This window comes from Salminus brasiliensis, chromosome 2 (genome assembly GCF_030463535.1).
Source record: "Salminus brasiliensis chromosome 2, fSalBra1.hap2, whole genome shotgun sequence".
NCBI classification, from domain to species: Eukaryota; Metazoa; Chordata; class Actinopteri; order Characiformes; family Bryconidae; genus Salminus; species Salminus brasiliensis.
Genome location: NC_132879.1, coordinates 49892337 through 49913000, shown reverse-complemented (window position 1 = coordinate 49913000; position 20664 = coordinate 49892337). Strand labels below are relative to the sequence as shown.

The window sequence follows — 20664 nt, the reverse complement described above, 5'->3', positions numbered from 1 at the left end:
TGGATGGTGGAAGTCGCTGTGCTGGGAGAGTAGAAGTTCTTCACAGAGGACAGTGGGGAACTGTGTGTGTTGCTGGCTGGAATGAAATAGCGGCTGCATTTCTGTGTAGAAAGCTGGACTGTGGAGAGGTACTTAGTATTGATGCAGCTATACCAGGATCTGGACCAATCTGGATGAGTCAGGTTCAGTGCAGTGGATCAGAGTCTTCACTGAAGAACTGTGGATCACAGGGATGGGGTCAACATAGATGTTATCATAATATAGATGCTGGAGTTATCTGTTCAGGTATGCTTCAATCTATTTAAATATACAATGTGTGTGTGTTACTTATATTATATTTGGGAAGTGGTTGAGAATTATATTTTGTTTGGAGAAATGTTATGTTTCCTTGTATATTTCCCTTCCATCATGTGATTCTTATCGTTCCATTGAGTGAAATTGAATGAAGGGTGGCCCTAAACTGGAAGACGGCATTTATCACCCCCACTGGGCATTATGAGTACCAGGTAATGCCATTTGGTGCTCATGATCACCCCAGCTTCCTAAACAAAGTACTTAGGGAGACCCAGGGACATTATGTATATGTCTACATCGATGACATGCTCATTTAAAGCCAGCATGTCAGGCGGGTTCCCCCATTGTTATTGGAGAACCGCCTGTGTGTCATACTGAAAAAGTTGGAGTTCCATGCCTCCACAGTGTCATTTCTGGGACACCTCTAGCCCGGTCTCCTGCAACTCATCTTATCAATAACTCTCAGCATATATGGCCAGCTGTTTGCTTGAGAGCAGAGGGCAGTGGCAGTTGAGGCACTGTTACCCAAGGGAACTCCAATCCCCAGAGATCCTAGAAGTAAATCAGTGCCAATCAGACACACCTGGTGGTCACAGCATTTAGGGCTGAGACAAATGGCATTTCTCTGTCACACCTTTGTATACCAGTATACTACACGGAAGTGAAAGAAATAGCCCACAGCTCAACAATCAAATAGCTCAAAGAAAGCTTTGGTCTTTTGTTTTATTGTTTACAGAGCTGCTTCAGTTAGTTCCCCTTCTCAGAGAGAGAGAGAGAGAGAGAGAGAGAGAGAGAGAGAGAGAGAGAGAGCTGCATTTATTTGTTTTTCTTTAGATGTTGTGCTAACTGTCTGAGCTACACCATCTTGGCATTGCCTTTTTTTGGTTTTTCCTTTTTTATTTCATTGTTTTAAGGGGTGCGACTCTACCAATTGCCTGTGCTTGCTGGTGGGGCATTGGTAAGGTTTTGAACCCCAATTGACAGGTTTAAACCCATTGGTGTTTCAAACCCATCTGGGAGCAACTGTTCTCCCACAGTACACAAAAGCACCCATGTTTATATTAAACACAGCCTGTCCTACAGGCTTTCCTTACTGCAAATGGGTTTGCTCCCTGCTGGTCCCGTAACAAGCAGAGACTGCAACATAAGTGTCTGACCTCACAAATGTGCTTCTGGTAACATATACCTCAGATCTTAACCTGCACCAAGATAAGCATTATTAACTAAGTGTTAAAGTTCTTAATGCTTTTACTTGTGATGACCGGCTTTGAATATACAATGTCCCATGTAATATATGTATCTTGGTGGCCTCCTTCACTAGTCTCCTTATTGCACAGTCACTCAGTTTGTGAGGATGTCCTGCTCTTGGCAGATATACACATGTGCCATATTCACTTCTTTAAAATTGCCTCATGTGTTTGTGTGTGTACTCTTTATGTTTTTGGAAACATTAGCCTGCAAAGATAACTAAATATTAACCTGTTTTTGCATACATTTCAACGATAAACTTGAACCATATTCAGAGTAGAGTTTGAGTGTGAGAGAGTTAGATTTCAGTATTTGTCTTTGTTAATATACTAATGCACCTCAAAAATGTATATAGTGAAAATAATTTGTATTCATAATTTGATGCTAGGTAAAATATAATCTATTTTAAGCTTGAAATATGTAATTTTGAATGGAATTAATATAAAATATAACATTCTGAATGGAATTGTGATGATGAATGAACTTTTTCATGATGTACTAAATTCATGAGATGCACTACTATATATTGTGCACAGTTTTAATGAGGTTATAAAACACACAGGTCACAGAATGTCCAGACTTGCTGATGGTCCTCATCTGTGCTCTGGGAGAGTGGAGGTTTTTCATGGAGAGACCTGGGTCACAGTGTGTGATGCTGACTTTGACCAGCAGGATGCAGAGGTTGTGTGTCGAGAGCTGGGCTGTGGGCCTCCTATGGAGGTGCTTGGAGCAGCTGCTTTTGGCAGAGGGGAGGGTCAGGTGTGGTCAGAGGAGCTTCAGTGTAGAGGCAAAGAATCTGACATTACTCTCTGTCCAACATCATCTTTACTAAGACAGAACTGCTCCCATGACAATGATGTGGGACTGGTCTGTTCTGGTTAAGTATAAAATGTCATATTACTTACTTATATCTCATTACATAAGATTTTCCTGAACAGGCATTACTGGACTACACTGCTTTTCAAATTGAGAGATTACATTAAAATATTACATTAAAAAATATTGTCTATGACATTGGCTTAACCCCTGGCCATGAAATCAGCCTCAAATCTACAACCCATCTTTCTATTTACCTGCTCTTATAACACTATCTTGGTTGTGGTTTCAGGTATTACTGGTGTGCGGCTAATGAGTGGCTTAGACTCCTGTTCTGGTCGAGTGGCTCTCCAGTACCTCAGTGATTGGGGCACAGTGTGTGATGTAGGCTGGGATATGAGAGCTGCTAGTGTCCTCTGTGGTCAGCTGAAGTGTGGGAGTGCGGTGGCTGTGTTGGGGTCAGACTGGTTTGGGGAGGGGAGTGGCCGGATCTGGGCTGATGAGTTTGATTGTCAGGGGAACGAAACACACCTGTCAAAATGTCCCATTTCATCATGGAGTCGAACTGCATGCTCTCATAAACAGGATGCTGGAGTCATCTGCAGTGGTAAGCTTTCTGGGCCACATTTTTCCCTGTAAAAATAAAAATTCTAAGATACCCTGTGAAGATGCTTTTAACCACAAAATGTACCCCATGTTCAAGCTTGAGCACTTGTTTAACAACTGTCTATGCAGGGTCCACAGATGATTTTGAACTGTGAAAATCAATTGTGTAGTTTGAGTATTAGTTCCCTATATACAGTCATGCCCGAAAGTATTCATACCCCTGGCAAAGTTTGACTTAAATTTACTTTTATTTAACCAGAAATTATATTTTTGCCTTGAAACGACACAGGCATCTCCCAGGAGATAACACGATGATGTACAAGAGGCATCATTGTGGGAAAAAGTATTTCTCAGCTTTTATACACATTTGAACAAAAAGTGGCATGTCCAAAATTATTCATACCCTTCTCAATAATTAATAGAAAAGCCTTTATTGGCTATTACAGCAATCAAACGCTTCCTGTAATTGCTGACCAGCTTTTTGCATGTCTCCACTGGTATTTTTGCCCATTCATCTTTAGTGATGAGCTCCAACTCTTTGAGGTTCGAGGGTCTCCTTGCCATCACCCTGATCTTTAGCTCCCTCCACAGATTCTCAATTGGATTCTAGTCAGGACTCTGGCTGGGCCACTGCAAAACATTAATGTTTTTGTCTGCTAACCATTTCTTCACCACTTTGGCTGTGTGTTTTGGGTCGTTGTCGTGCTGAAATGTCCACCGGTTCCCAAGGCCAAGTTTCTCTGCAGACTGCCTGATGTTGTTGTTGAGAATCTTGATGTATTGCTCTTTTTTCATGGTGCCATTTACTGCGATCAAGTTCCCTGGTCCATTGGCTGAAAAACACCCCCAAAACATTAGGTTCCCACCACCATGTTTGACAGTGGGGATGGTGTTCTTAGGGTTGAAGGCTTCTCCTTTTTTACGCCAAATGGTGCACACATCATTGTGGCCAAACAATTCAATTTTTGTTTCATCTGACCATAAAACAGAACACCAGAAGTCTTCTTCTTTGTCCAGATGAGCATTTGCAAAGGTCAAGCGGGCTTTTGTGTGCCTTTTCTGGAGAAGTGGTGTCCTCCTTGGCCTGCGTCCGTGGAACCCAGCAGTGTGCAGTGTCCGTTGAACTGTCTGCCTTGAGATGTCGCCACCAGCAGAGTCCAGATTCACCAGGATGGCCTTGGTGGTGATCCTTGGATTTTTCTTCACCTCTCTCACTATTCTCCTGGCCAGCACAGGTGTCACTTTTGGCTACCGACCACATCTTCTGAGATTTTCCACAGTGCGGAACTTCTTGTATTTTTTAATAATACTTTGCACTGTAGCCACTGGAACTTGAAAACATTTTGATATGGCTTTATAGCCCTTTCCTGACTTGTGAGCGGCCACAATGCACAGCCGCAGGTCCTTAGTGAGCTCCTTTGTCTTAGCCATGACTGTCCACAAACCAACTGCAGAGAGCTGCTGTTTTTCTCCTGTTGAGTTGATTAAAACAGCTGTTCCCAATGAATCAGGGTAATTAGGATGCTTTAAAACAGCTTGGACTATTTGGAATGGTATAGAACTTTGGATTTTCCCATATACTGTGACAGTTTTCAAAGGGTATGAATAATTTTGGACATGCCACTTTTTGTTCAAATGTGTATAAAAGCTGAGAAATACTTTTTCCCACAATGATGCCTCTTGTACATCATTGTGTTATCTCCTGGGAGATGCCTGTGTCGTTTCAAGGCAAAAATATAACTTCTGGTTAAATAAAAGTAAATTTAAGTCAAACTTTGCCAGGGGTATGAATACTTTCGGGCATGACTGTATATACATTTAACTCTAACTACAGGCCAACCAATCCAGTATTTACCAAAAGCACAATATGTCAGATGTATTAATCTATTTTATATTATGTACTTTCAGGTTCCTCCCTGGCGTTTCATGAGGGGCGAGTGCGGTTGTCTGGAAGGACGGAGTGTGAGGGGGAGGTGGAGGTGAACTTCAGGCAGGACTGGAGGAGAGTTCTGCTGGACTCCTGGAGTGAGTCTGAGGGCTCTGTGGTCTGCAGACAGCTGGGCTGTGGCTCTGTACTCAACATCTCCAGCTCCTCTCCATCCAGTTCTGAACACAGCTACATGTGTGTGACGGGTTTCAACTGTTCTGGGAGTGAAGCTTATCTGAGGAACTGCAGCAGTGCACAAGCAGTCAACTGCAGCTCCAGAGAACAGCTGTACATCACCTGCTCTGGTAAAAATATTGGAATTATTATATAGCTTAATATTAACAAATTTCAATAACACATACTGTGACAATTACATAGAATAGGGGGGGAAATTAGAGAAACATTCAGTGTTAGTAAGGTTTTGGGCTTCCACAAAGCACTAGAAAACAGCTTTAATGGCCTTAAAGATACAGTTCAGCTATCAGTCTAAACAACTGTCTTAATTGACCCTCCCACCGTATACCTGTCTGGAAGCAACTGTCTCCATGCACATATTCATGCTTTCCCTTTACTTTCACCTGTGTGTAGATAATCATAGTCACTAATGCATTTAATTCTATTAGTATAGGGGTTTAAACTGATCATAATGTATTTAGGAGAAATAAGAAGTCACACTTAGTCTGTAAATTTTCTATGAATTTTAGCTCGTAGCTCCATCAGGTTGGTTGGTTCTGGGGGAGACTGTGCAGGAAGGCTGGAGGTTTTCCACAGCGGCTCGTGGGGGACAGTGAGTGATGACTTGTGGGATATTAAGGATGCACAGGTGGTCTGCAGACAGCTGCAGTGTGGAGTGGCCCTCAGTGCCCCAGTACCAGCCTGGTTTGGACCTGGAACCGGACCCATATGGCTGAATGAGGTGGAGTTTGAGGGGAACGAGACGTCTCTGTTGAACTGCAGATATCACCTGTGTGGAGAGGGTGAATGTGGACACAAGGAGGATGTTGGAGTCGTGTGCTCAGGTAACTTGGAATGTCAAGTCAGCAGTCTTCTCCATGATTGTGTTTGTGTGTTCTGAACTAGGCCGAGAGATACATTGTATTTATACTTGAATAGTTATTTACTGAAACTCACTGAAAAATGAAATACTGAGATGCTGGATTTCAGATGAGCTAATATAAGCCAAACTGAAAGGTCAAACAAACAAATGAATGTAAAATATATGACAGCTGACATTTTGGCATTGCTAGTATAATTTAGAAATCATAGTTTTATCAATAATGGCATTCTGTCCTGGCCCAGATGCAGCAAAACAGGCACAAACCATGACACTACCACCACTGTGTTTTTTTTATGGGTGGCATAAGATTTATATGTTGGAATGCAGTGTTCTCGTTCATCCAAACATAACACTTCTCATTTAAATAAAAAATATCTTATTGTCGGTCTCCTCTATCCTCAACACATCCCATGTTCCAATATCCTTATGGCTTGTCCAAGTGATTAGCAAACTGCAGAAAGGCACCAAAGTTTTCTTTTGGAGAGCAGCAGCTTTCTCCTTGCAACCGTACCATACACATCTTATCCCCAACACCCCAACTATTGGATTTAGCACCATCAGCCCAGAAAACCCAGTTCCACTGCTCCAAGCTCAATGTTGGGGGGCTTTATACCCTTAAAGCCAACATCCAGCATTATGCATGGTGACAATAGTTTATCATGTTTATCTGCTCAGGAGAATCCTATTCTATTGGCAGTTCTCTTCTATGTTCTTTTCTATGTTAAAAGGAGATGTGTCCAAAATCAACAAAATGAAGTAACTCTCTGTAACTTTCACACACTGTGCCTGGATGATGGAAAGACGCTTATTGTTCGTGTGTTATGCTCTGCAGTCATTAAAGAAGAGCTGCAAGTAAAGTCTCAAGTCTATTTGTGTTCATCTTAAGTGTAACTTAAACTCGAGTCACAAACGCAAGTGCTCTCTCTGGTGTCACAAACGACTATTCTGAATATGATTTAACTGCTCAACAAGCAGGCAGTTTTGGACCCACTGCATTTATTTGGATAAAAGGTCTTCTGCTTACATTAAACATGAAAGGTAAGTGTGTTGATTCTGAAATACCTGCAAGACCTGCAAGACCTGCAATATTAAAATCTTTCTCCCACCAGAGTTTAAAGAGATCAGACTCACTGAGGGCTGTGAGGGGAATCTGGAGGTGTTCTACAATGGAACCTGGGGGAATGTGTGTATAAATGGCATGGATGAAGAAACAGCAAGTCTGATCTGTCGAGAGCTGAACTGTGGAAGAACTGGGAGTGAGAAGGCTACTAAAGCAAGAGTGGAATCAGCTCCTAACTGGTTGGATGAAGTGAAATGTAGGAAACATGACTCCACTCTGTTTCACTGTCCATCTTCCCCCTGGGGACAGAATACGTGTGATAATAACAATGACGTGGCTCAGATTACCTGCTCAGGTAGGACACTTTTTCTTTTTAGGAGAGAGAGCATGCCTCTGACAGTAGACAGCAATAAAATTATTGTAATTAAGTAAAGATCTGAGAATGTCTGGATAAATTATTTTATAGATATTGAAAGTTACATTTGTGAGTCAAAGAGTTTGATATTAATACAGCATATTTTTATTTACAGGAGAGAATAAACAGCTCTCACTGGAAAACCATCTGAAATGCTCCTTATTCTCAAACCAGAACCAGTGCTCAAGTAAGGATACTTAACAAACAGGCTATTTACTGCGTGAACAATGAAAATATTCATCAGAATGTCAATAATCAGAATCAATCTAAACGCTCCTTTTTTATCAGTTGACCTTTAATATGGTTTCACTAAAGTAAAAAAGAATTACTGAATGTTGCTGTTGCTTTCTTGTGAGTTTCAAGACAACACTCATTTTATTTCTGTGTGTGTGTGTGTGTGTGTGTGTGTGTGTGTGTGTGTGTGTGTGATTTAGAGCACCTGCCTCTCAGGTTGAAGGGAGGGGTAGGTAGCTGCTCTGGGAGGCTGGAGGTGTATCATAATGCTGAGTGGGGGTCTGTCTGTAATGTTCTGTGGGACATTAGGGATGCTCAGGTGGTCTGCAGGCAGCTGGGCTGTGGGCCGGCGCTGAGTGCTAATGGGAGTTCTGCCTTTGGTGCTGGTGGAGGAGCTATCTGGCTGAACAGAGTGAAGTGTAGAGGGAATGAGCTTCACCTGTGGGACTGTCCTCATTCCCTGAAGAACCACACTGACTGCTCCCACACGCAGGACACTGGAATTACATGCACAGGTCAGAGGAAACTGCTGACTTTCAGAGTTTCGGGTCTAATAAATAGTAACAGTAACAAACAAATCATTATCCAGTTGTTTGTGCAACACATGGTTTATGCTTTTGATTCTATTATTTTTGTAGACATATCCTTGGTCCCTTCTACTTCATCTGAAATGATACTTCCATCTTCCATCTCTTTCCACTTCACAAAGGATACTTCCACTCCCATCACAGGTACTCTTCTTTTTAATTTCAGTATTTTTCTAAATATTCAAAATTTTTTAACGTTCTATTTTGTGTTTTTATTTTTAGTGGGTCTCACCACAATCAAAACAAACTCTCCCCCACAAACTCCATCATTAGCCATTCTATCCATTTCTCCATTCGTCCTCCTGGTTTTGGGATCGATGCTCCTCCTGGTCTTAGTGCTTCTGGTTGTGCTGTTTAACCAGAACAGAATGATCTGGAGAGGTAGGGAGATTCAGAAATCATCTTCAATCCACTTTCTGTAAAAGAACAAAACCTTTTTTATTTTAAGACTTCAAGTCATTAAAGAACCGTTTTAATGATTTTGTTGGATGCCAATCAACATTAACCAATCATTTTAACCCTAATAGAAATCTTTTTATCAAAAATCCAAAGTCAAGCTTGTTCAGTGTTGACGGTAGGACAGGATAGTAAGGCGCAGCAGGGTGCAGGAGGGCTTAAAGGATGGGAGGGCTTAGAGCTTTGGGGATTCAAAATTGCTGGGTAAAGAAGCACTCAATAATGAAATATTATTATTTTACATTTAAATGATCTATGTGGTCATATGTCAGTGAGAACATCCCTCAGCCATGCTGGTGCAGTGCAGGATCAATAAAGATTTTATTTTAATTTATTTTATTTATTAAATTAAGGTTTATGAAGCTCTTTGGGAAACTCCAGCAAAACTGACTCCTTGTTTTTTTTTAAGTATTTTCAAAGTGACAAGATCTCCAAGAAGTAATCTTTTGTTCTGCATATTTATACTCCTACCATAATCCACTGTTTCCACTCACAGTGCTCTCGAAGAAGGGGCCAGTGGTGGTCTATGAGGGTCTGAGGAAAGGGCCTAATGTAATCTATGAGGAGATTAATCGCAGATCCGTAATGAACAGAAACACTCAACGAGGTAAATGATATTTGCTATGTCTTATTTTAGGTTGGGTCAGTGCAGATCAGGCCAGAGAAAATCCATTAAAGGAAAGTGAGAGAGAGGAGGGTGGGGGTGAGAAGGACAGAGGGAGAGGTGATTAGTAAGTCTGTATAAATGTGTTGTAAGTTTGTTTGTTGTTACACAGAACGTTTCCTCTCTGAAGAACAGCATTCACAATATGAGGATGTGAATTTGGAGCTTCTCTCAGGTAAGATCAGAGCATGTTATTAAGATAAATATTAGAAATAATATAAAAAGTCATAAAAGTGATCATATAATAAGGCTAGAGAACAAATGTTTTGAGTATTCTATAATTACGCAGTAATCATCAAGATGCCATGCGTTACTGATATTTTATGATGGAGAAGGATGTTTTTGGCATGATGTGAAGCAGAGGGCCTAACACTTCCTTGATAAAATTGCAGTAATAAAATGGGAGTGGCTTATTGTTTTTATAAAATGAAATGATAAAACACACCAGTGTTCAATGAATAAATACTTTTGTTTACCAAAAAACTTTTATAAGTAATGATTCCTCCACCACACAATGTAGTCTGTTAACTGTGAGCACTGTTGCTAGGCAACATACGGCAAAGGTTTAACTAGCTGTGATAACGTGGCGTAGCCACTCTACCAAACAAAATATGTCCATATGTATTTAAGTTTTTCAGTAGATCAGAAATGCACAAATGTTCCCTCTTTCTAAGTTTTACTCTAAATGAGAAGTTGCAGGAAGTATAAGGCTAGTGTATTTAGCTTTTAGCTCACAATCTCACTGATTAGCATTAGCTTAACTGAACAATCAGTAGCACTGTATTTCTCTCCTTACATTACATTGTTCAGAGAGAATTCAATTAAACAACAACAAAAAAGTGAAACCTCAGATATTCAACTAATAAATGACATACGTAAACTATATTCACCCCAGAGAATCACCCAAGAAGTGTGTGTGTTTGTGTGTGTGTGTTTATACTCACTAATAAATCATTCTTAATGATATTGAGGACTGAAGTGTCTGTAAAATCTGCTCTTTGTGTGATTTAGGTGAGGCGGGACTAGAAACCACACCAGAGAACTATGATGATGTCATCATTCCTGAAGTACTAGAGAATAATGTAGCACGTAGGTTCTTGTTTTATTTATATGTTGTCTGGTGTCGACCAGAGAGAGATTGGACCCCTTTTTAAGTCTTTTAAATGTTCATCTCAAGTTGTCTTGCTCTCATTCTGAGGATGTTTTCTTTGCTAAAGCTGCTTTGTAACATCTGTTGTGAAATGTGCTATACAAATACAATAATAATAATAATAATAATAATAATAATAATAATAATAATGTATATAACACCTTTCCTAAAGAATACTTTATATTGTTATAAATACATAACTATTATATTATATCTCATGTATATCTAATAGCACATATGTTTTTGAGGGTGGATAGTGACTTAGTAAGCTCTCTCTCTCTCTCTCTCTCTCTCTCTCTCCCTCTCTCTCTCTCTCTCTCTCTCTCTCTCTCTCTCTCTCTCTCTGTTAATTCACACTGTACTAGATAATTGTTGAAGGTCGACAATGATGACTTTGAGTTTGGCATTGTGTTTATTGTCTAATAGAGAACAATGTGGAGATCTATGATGATGCCTTGTTTGCTGGAGAGAACTTCACAACAGGTTTGTTTTTCTTGCAAAGATAAAAAGATGTGTAATAATGATTCATTTATTAATATTGCATTTGTTCATCTATTCCTACAAATATTGTGTATGTATCAGAAAACTATGATGATGTCATCACTGCAGTACAGGACTTAGAAAATGCAGGTATGTCTAAAGCTTACTGAGTTTCTGTACACCTACAAATGTACCTGGTTAGATTAGTTACATATGGTTTGGCAGCACTGTAGACATTTCTACACAAAGAGGAAGTGTTGAGGCAGGATATCCAACAAATACAAACTTTACTGGAAAAACACGAAACACAGCAGGAGAACACAGATGGCTACGTACACCAAAATCAAGTCCAGAAACACATGGGAAAAGAAATCATTGTACACAGGTGAAGGCTTAATTATTATTCCAATGATGATGATGATGATTATTATTATTATTATTATTATTTTAACATTGGGGCTTTAGTCCTATCCTACAATACTTTCTGAAGTGGTTAAACTTGTAAGTGGTTACAAGTTTAGACATTATGTAACAGTAATAGTGAAAATGACTTTGAAAGAGTATTTTCCTTAAAAGACTTAAAATTGTATTTTAAGTAATTCATTATTAATTAATTACTAATTATTAATGAATTGTCCAGGGACTCATGGGAATGCTGACCTTGTGCACTTTAGTCCAGACATTTGTGTCATTGTCCTTTCTTCTGATGAGATTATGGTCTGGGTGATGTCAGAGTGGAGAGACTCAACTCAGAAGTTAATGACTAGTGTTTAGAAGACCATCATTCTGCAGCTCAAATAGAGACACTACCTGTACAATTACACCATATCCAGGTTTTAAGCATGATTTTACATTACATTACACAAGATCAAATATTTGCCATATTTTACATATTTTAGACAATCTTAGGAAAAAGAATCATTGACTCATTGACATAATATGATATATCATCTTGTGGGATGATAAAAAATCCTTAGAAATTTCCATCTTGAAATGATGACAGGAAAGTGTTTCTCCATTTAAAACAGCACAGAAAGTTTATGTGCAGCTTTGCTCACAAACCAGTGTGAATGCTTACACAAGGTTATGCAGGGAATTGTATTATAATGACTTTGATGATGTACATTTTGAGTATTGTTACATGCAATATCAGATATGATGTCATATATTTTTTGATCATGTTGAAATACTGAGCCATACTTACTTCTGCTCTTCTACTTTCAGACTTTAATATAATGTGATAGAAGTGATTGAGAGCAAGGCATCGGACAGAGACCAGGTCAATTACTCTGTTTAAGCATGTTGAAACTCGAGGATGTTATTACATTTTTTTCACCATATTTTAATTTACAACTTTGTGTTTAGAATGAATTTTATTTTTTACCTCATCACACTCTAAACCACTTTCTTTATTTTTTTCTTAAAGCAGAGTTTTAATGCAAAATCTTTGATTTTAGTGTCTCAATTCTGTTACCATTTCTTTGACTGCTTTCTTCATTTGCTTGTTTGACTCCTGTCTGTATTATGAAAATGACTAAATTCATCCTGGTTGTGTAAAATGAATATGTCATAAACATCATCTAACACATCACCCTATGGAGTACACCTTACCTGCATCTTTCTTTAGGAAACTAAATGTTTAATTTTCTGAAAAATAAAGTAATGACTTGAGATTATTACTGAGTCTGAATTCTGTTTCTAAACAAAGTTGAATGTCTAGAGAGCAAAACGAAATGCAATTTCAAACTACAAAGTGTACCTGACAGAATAAGCCTCTGATGGAGGAATAGTCTTCTTGTCATGGCTATAATGTGTACTGTTCAATATTATAAGATACAATATATACAACAACAGCAACAGTTCTTTGTCACAGTAAGCTGACCTGCTCAACAGGCTAAAGTGTCCAGTCCAGAGTGACCACAACAAATACACAAAAGAGAGAAGCTACAGACTGAGGACATGGAAGGAGCCTAAAGAGGAGTCAGGAGAAATGTTACACCCTGGGCTACAGCCCTGCAGCCTTATGAGATATTACTATAAGAAATCTGTTTGCACATTTACACTGCAAGTAAACACCAAAGCTGTAAGTGTGTGTGTGTGTGTGTGTGTGTGTGTGTGTGTGTGTGTGTGGTTATCAGTGTATGGATCAGCTCTCTGCAGGTGCAACATTAAAGCTGTATTACAGTGGAGTGTTTCCTGTCTCCTGTATGTTGGTGGGTTTCCTACCACACTGCTGCCAGTGCAACACACACACACACACACACACACACACACACACTCCTCTAGAGAGGGAGGTGGAGTTGTGTTGATCAGCGCTGACACATTTGCATATCATCCTTCGAAACTTGTGCTCAAAATTTTATATAGATACAAACATTGTATGAAGCTCTGACTTGACTATTTATTCTCTCTCTGGGAAAAAGACCCCAATCAGTGCATTAGGCCTCACTGAGCTGACGAACTCAGCTGTTTAAATACTCAAGCATGCACTGTCTGATCTGGGCCATCAGGTAATAGACTTGACATATCATGTTCATAAAAACAAAAAATGCTAGATTTGGGTTCAGTCAGCCTCTAGTAGGTGTTAAAAGAATATCACAAAGTACTTCAATTGTTGATCAGTGTTCATTAAAACTGGAATTTTTATAATATTTGTACATGTGATTGTGTCCTGCAGCCAGTAGCTTCCCTACTTGCCAGGGTTATACTACTATGTAGAATTAATAATTTTTGTTAATAAAAATGAACTGTTAATGAAGAGATACAGCAGTATTATATTATATGGTACTAAATGATGTGTATCTGTGAGCTGGCCTGATAAAATCAGATAAACTGAATAAATGACAAGTAGATAGAAAAAAACTATAGTAATAAAAAATATTTAAAAACATAAATCTACAGAAGAAAAAAATATCTTTTTTTTTTTCATTTTGGAGCATTTATTTTGGTCCACTCGTCAAATTTGAATACCATGTTCACTACCAGTTTTGTTAAAAACTTAAAAATACTGGAAAACTAGAACCACAAGGTTTTGAGTGACAGTGACAAATGAAGGAATAATCTGTATTGTCTTTATAATCAGTGTTTTTAATTATCACCACTGATAGCAAAAACTCCAAAATCTCACCTGAACCTTTTAAAGGAATAGTTTGGGAGAGGAAATTAAGAACGTTCATGATTTATAACTCTGCCCAGATGCAGTCATTTGGCCAAGTTTGGTAATTGGTTTGGTAACTGATTTTTTCCAATACAGTGTGACTGAACCATGGAAATGATCATTCCAATCCAAAGCATGAAAAAGAGACATGCTAGTCTTAGATATATACTGTCACTCTGTAGCACGGCAAAAAAAATCAAGATTCAAAAAGCTCACAAGGTTCACTTCTATTAACTGAGTCCGCCGATGAGCCCAATAGATTCAATTCTCAGCGACTAGCAGCTAGCGCTAGCCCTCCTTAAATATACCAGCCACAGGTGGAACGTATTAATTAAATCGTGAGCACACACATGATGATAACACAAAGTGTCAACATAAAAGTCTGTGTCAATGTAAGAGTCCCTTGAAACATGACTTGACCATGACTGTGAACTTGAAAGTCCTCATGAGAGCCTGCGGGCCGGCACCCAGGAGCGCACCCCGGGACCATACCCCTCCCGGACCCCGAAGCGCTGTCTCCGGCCCCCACGCCTCCGGGAATCCAGCCCCTGCCTGACCATGTGAATGGGGGTCCCCTCGCCTCCGCAGGCTCCGGCAGTGTGTCCCCCGGTATGACTGACTTATAATACATGACTTTAATGTTGTTAAAAAATTTACTTTTTATGCAGTAATTATTTCAGGTTATGTTTCTTATACTGACTTGTATTTAGTAGTATGTAAGCTTAGAGGTATTTTTGATACACTAGCTAAGGTTATTTTTCTGAGTAAACAGTGAAGCACTTTTGTAAGTCACTCTGGGTAAGAGCTCAAACACTTAAAATCATTAAAATCTCTATTATTATGATATTATAAAGTCTACAGATAAAGAATCCATAGTGTTTGATTCAGTTCTCTGACCTGAATAACTTGTTATAATAATGTAATAATAATAATAGTAATAGTAAATAATAGTAATAATAAAATAATGTTATGTCAGAAATGTAACTCCTTGTCTGGAATTTTGACTAATTCATTTAAAGACTACAGCTTATTGTACAAGGGTCAAAAGGTCAAGCTGAACAAAACTCAGTTAATGTCTTGGAGGAAGACTCCTGATGAATACCTTTAACATATGGACACCTTTTGACAAATTCTAACTCACTTTCACTTGTCTCCTGTATTCCAAAGATGCCCATTCACAGACTAGTACCCTAGGGGGCTCCTCCTTACATTACATTTACAAAAGTGAAGCACTGCTAGGCCTCCTTGTGAGATTCAGCTTGGACCCCACATATCACTGACTGAGGCCATATTTCATACTTTTTCATCTAGAATTTGATTCTATTGACTCTTTTACTCAACGCGGTCTCAACGCGGACTATTAATTAGTTATTGCAAGTATGGTATTTTTCATTTATATCACTAACTCATCAGCATCTCAAAATTATAATCACATGTATATGTTGAGAATAAGAGTTGCTAGCTGTGGCTCTAAAAGGTGCACTAAAGCACTCAGAAACACTTAACATTTCCACCACAATGATATTCTGAAGTTCCCGTCTGGTATTTTGACATCCATTCAAAGTCTAGGGCTTACTATACAAAGGTCAAAAGGTCAATCTGAATAAAAGTTGTTGACCACCTTGGATGACGGTTTCTGATTAATAATCATAATCATATGCACACCTTTTGACAAGTTTAACTTACTTTTACTTCTCTCCTGTATTCCAATGAGTCCTATTAGGGGTGTATTGGGCCTCATTTTGGCATGTATATCACAGGATTTAACTTTTCACACCCAAACAACACTGCAAATACAATCACATCAGAAACTTAACTATGAGTTATGTGTTTCTGACATCTCTGTTGACAATCAATAGACAGTTCTACCACCCTCAGTAGATCAGCACACAAGAAAGGCCTCGTGCATAAAAATCTATAACTCTGTAAATTTTGAAAATGTAAAGATTGTAACAAAACTTCAAACATGTGTTCACTTAAGGAGTCCTGGGTAATACATATACGTTGGTGCCACTGCAATATAGGGGGCGCTATAACTTTCACATATCTGTTTCTCAAAAACCGCTTGTCCTATCAAGATGAAACTTGAATAAGCTGCATCGTTGCCTGTACTTGTTTGTGAATTTGTAATGAAGACTTGATAAATTAAACTAGATGGTCACCTCTGACCTGTCAGCTTTCTGCAGATATTTGTATATGAATAGACTTGTTCAATCACAATAATATTTAATATCTATGTTCAGGTATGGACTCTCTACACAGGTTGAACTTAAAGAGACTTAAAGAGGCCACTGGAGCATCATTTATGTTGAAATTTTTTCACAGACTGTTATAACTTCACGGGAATGTAACATAGAGAGTTCCTACTGAATTACCATTACATTTACAAAAGTGAAGCACTGCTAGGCCTACATGTGAGATTCTGAAGCCATAATTTATCTTATATCCATTTTAAAGAGGTAGGAATTAAAAAAGTCTGTTTAATTTTGATGGTTAAAGAGAAGTTGGTAAAATTGATTTTGTAGAAATAATAAAATAATAAATTTCTATAAAAAGTCCCACAAACGTCAGAAGTAGACATCAAGGGAAAACATGTAGGATTTGAACTGTTTTTATTTTTAAACCACAACAATACAAAAGTATTAGTCCAAAATATCCAGTAATACTTTACATTTAATGTAACTACAAGTGAATCCTATCCAGCAGCTTGTGTGTGTGTGAGTGTGTGTGTTTGTGTGTGTGTATGCGTGTTTGTGTGTGTGTGTGTGTGAGAGAGAGAGAGTGTTGGGAGGGGCTTTATCAGTATATGGATCAGCTCTCTGCAGGTGCAGCATTAAAGCTGGAGTGTTTCCTCTCTCTGAAGTCAGTCTCCTGTATGTTGGTGGGTTTCCTACCACACTGCTGCCAGTCTCTCATCTCTCTCACACACACACACACACACACACACACACTCACACATACACACACACACTCCTCTAAAGAGGGAGGTGGAGTTGGGTTGATCAGCGCTGACGCTCTTTTGATAAATATGGAGAAAGAAAAAATGCCTCCTCTGATTTGTCACTGAAAATGTTTGATGGTTTCCTCTCCTCTTTCTAATAAGGTCATAGTGAGTGTGATTGGCGGCTGTGGGGTCTGTCTCTCTCTCTCTCTCTCTCTCTCTCTCTCTCTCTCTCTCAGTGTCTTCAGTCTCTTTGGGGGAGTGGAGGTGAAGCTTGTTCTGCTGCTGAGTTGAACGGAGTGTGTGCAGGTCAGAGGGAGATGGACAGCTGTGTGCTCCTCATTCTTCTGTCCTCCATGATCACTCTCTCCACAGCTGGTAAGTTCTTACTGTCTCAAATGAAAAGGAACAACATTAAATTCAATCAGAGCATTAATGTTAATCAGAACATACTGCTATGGGTCAGTATTCTGCTGTTGGGCATTTATATTTTCTTTCTTTTCTTTCTCTCTCATGTGCAGGCATTGTAAGGCTGGTGGATGGTGGCAGTCGCTGTGCTGGGAGAGTGGAGGTTTCTATTAGAGGACAGTGGGGAACAGTGTGTGATGATTACTGGGATATAAAAACTGCTACAGTGGTGTGTAGAGAGCTGGGCTGTGGAGAGGCTGTAGATCTAGTGAATGCTGATCACTTTGGACCGGGATCAGGAGTAGTCTGGCGATACCCAAGGACCTGTAATGGATCAGAGTCTACAGTGAACAAATGTGGGGCACGAAATGAGAACGTTTTTGATCCTACGTGTGATCACTCTAGAGATGTTGGAATGATCTGTTCAGGTAAAGTACAAAAAACCTCAGATTGTGATAAACACTGTTTTTTGTGAATCAATCTTCAGATGTATTATTTATTTTGTACTAATCACAGTTTTACATGGAGTATTATTTTTTTATGTATGATTCATTTTTACCCTCTGGCAAACCTGGATATGGGTGATTTTGGAGTTTTCTCAGGGTCTACGATGGGGTCGATGGGGTCTAGAATATATTTTTGAAAGTGAAAATGTTTAAACTATTAATAAAGAGGTAAAACAGTGCTGCATTCAATTATGCTAAGTTATGCATCTAAAGTTGTCTGTGAGCTGGCCTGATCGAGTCAGCTAATCCAAGTTACTGGCTATAAATGGTGAAACTACTTGTTTTTGTTCAATTATGGCAGATAAATAAGTTACAAAATAGAAGCGAAATAAAAAAAATGCACCACAGATGGTGAAAAAAGTAGGGGGAAATGGATAGTTTGGCAAAATCATCACAATTAATCATAATTTAATGTTCAGTTCAGATGCAGTTGATCAGCCAAGACATGTGTAATTTCTAGAGTTTGGTTCTTTGTCAGAAAAGCGCAACAGACTTACATGCGAATATTCCGATCCGAAATATGAGAAAGAGACATGTTAGAAAAAGGTTGCTAACAGACACTGTCACTCCCTAAATACACACCAAAAAAATCTCTTTCAACTCATTTGTCTTGATTGCAGATCTTCCTTTGCTTGGTGAAGATAAATCTTAGTGCTTTATAAAATAGTTTGACGATACAATTCAGTAAAAAAGCAGAGTCATGTAAAACAGTCAAGCTTTATGTCACAGATTTATAATTCTGCAGGGTGAAACTAGAGAATTTCACATATTTTCAGTATTGATTCATAATATCTAAATATTTGTACATTGATGCTCACTGATGACATTTACCCAGAGGAAGTTCAAAAGCGTGTGAAAAATGTCAAAATTGGAAGATTTTCTCAAGAGACAAATATAAATAAATAATATGTTGCACAATGAGAAGATAATGTAATAAGAAAATAAGTTGTTTTTTAGAATTATTAATTTGTCAATGGTATATATTAGATGGAGAATCGTATGTCAGTGAAATTTACTTTGTGTTCAAAATATCAAATTGACAAGTTTCTGTTGTAATATAAGTTTTATTTGTGTGAATACGTCTCAGTGGAAAAATGACAATCAGAAGGAAGAAGTCATTGTAGGAAATCTAACTGGAGAGTAAATGGCAGCATGGAGCCAGGTGTACAATGCTTTAAAACCCTGAACCCTAAAACACAAACAAAACAGACCTATGTGCTAAAGAAAACATGACCAGGAAATAAACACAACAGAGCAAAAGCATTTTACTAAATGAATTTTCAGAAAAACTAGTTTACGCAGCTTTCAGATTTTTTAAGCCCGAAAAAAATGATCATGTACCTACAGAGATTAGATGGCAGAGCTAGCCTAGTGTCTCCTGTTGTAAACTAAAAATCAGGTAGCAACCCTGTCTTTGGCTGATCGCCAGAGATCTGGAGTGAGTGATGAATCATGTAAATTCATTTTTTTGTACATTTTATGTGATTTTCCAGATACAACAGACCTATCATTGATAATATCAAGTCATTCATAAGTTCTCAACAGCACAAACCCTTTTCACCATAAGTCACCAGGTTTTCACCAGGTATTGCAGGCTGTTCAATAAATGGCCAACACAACTGTCCTGTTAAAAAAAATTAGCCTCACCATAGTTTTATGTTATTCAGTGTCAGTGATGAAATGTGAAAACAGTGAGTGATATCAATGTTTTAATAGATGATATATTGTAAGAGTATTATAATGATTTCTCTTTACCTCATTTTAGAAGTCAGACTGGTTGGAGGTTCTCGCTGCTCTGGGAGAGTAGAGGTTCTTCATGGAGAGACCTGGGTCACAGTGTGTGATGCTGGCTTTGACCAGCAGGATGCAGAAGTTGTGTGTCGAGAGCTGGGCTGTGGGCTTTCTGTGGAGGTGCTGGCAGCAGCTGCTTTTGGCAGAGGGGAGGGTCAGGTGTGGTCAGAGGAGCTTCAGTGTAGAGGCAACGAATCTCAGCTTCACTTCTGTTCAACATCATCTTCACTCAAACAGAACTGCTCCCATGACAGTGATGTGGGACTCATGTGTTCTGGTAAGTGTTTAATCCAACAGGACTCTACAATTTCTTAATGTAAATGTTTATGAAACAAGACCTCTGTTACATCATGTAATCACGTGTTAAAACTCACATGTCTAAACTCTAAAACTCTTAAGTGAGCACCACTGCTTGCTCGAAGAGCTGGGTGGCACTATGGCTGAGGTAATGAGTTGCTTGAAGAGGTAGCCACTGCCTTTACTCTTCAGAGTTTCATGTTCCAACCTGCTGCTCCATCTCCCCCTCTTACTTCCCTTCATCCCCACCTGGCTGTGTTACTGCTACCTCTGTGTCTGCAGCCAGTCTCATCCACCTCACTGGTAACAAAATAGTCTGTCTGTCTGTCTGTCTATCTGTCTGTATTTATCCCTCTGCAACTCTGTATCTGTCTACCTATCCCTATTCACACTGTTCAGGATACAAGTTCAGGCTTTATTGAACTGCAAATCACAAAAACAAAAAACAACAACTCTACAGCTCTGTCTATTTATCTGTCTGCCTATTCTGGGATATAATACCAACTGCCAGGCCACCACTTAGCAATATCTTACCTTATCTTACATCACCTGGGATACCATAACAACAAC

General features: G+C 38.9%; 1 protein-coding gene and 1 pseudogene across 1 annotated transcript in view; both read left to right on the top strand.

Annotated features, from left to right (window-relative positions):
- The first annotated feature begins 3 nt into the window (after positions 1-3).
- Positions 4-14777, top strand: LOC140549725 (antigen WC1.1-like; annotated as a pseudogene).
- A 2772-nt stretch (positions 14778-17549) lies between these two features.
- Positions 17550-20664, top strand: part of LOC140549724 (uncharacterized) — a 178880-nt gene continuing 175765 nt past the window's right edge. Inside the window, 2 exon segments of the mRNA XM_072673469.1 lie at positions 17550-17928; positions 19772-20078. Of these exon segments, the coding sequence (XP_072529570.1) occupies positions 17550-17928; positions 19772-20078 (686 nt within the window).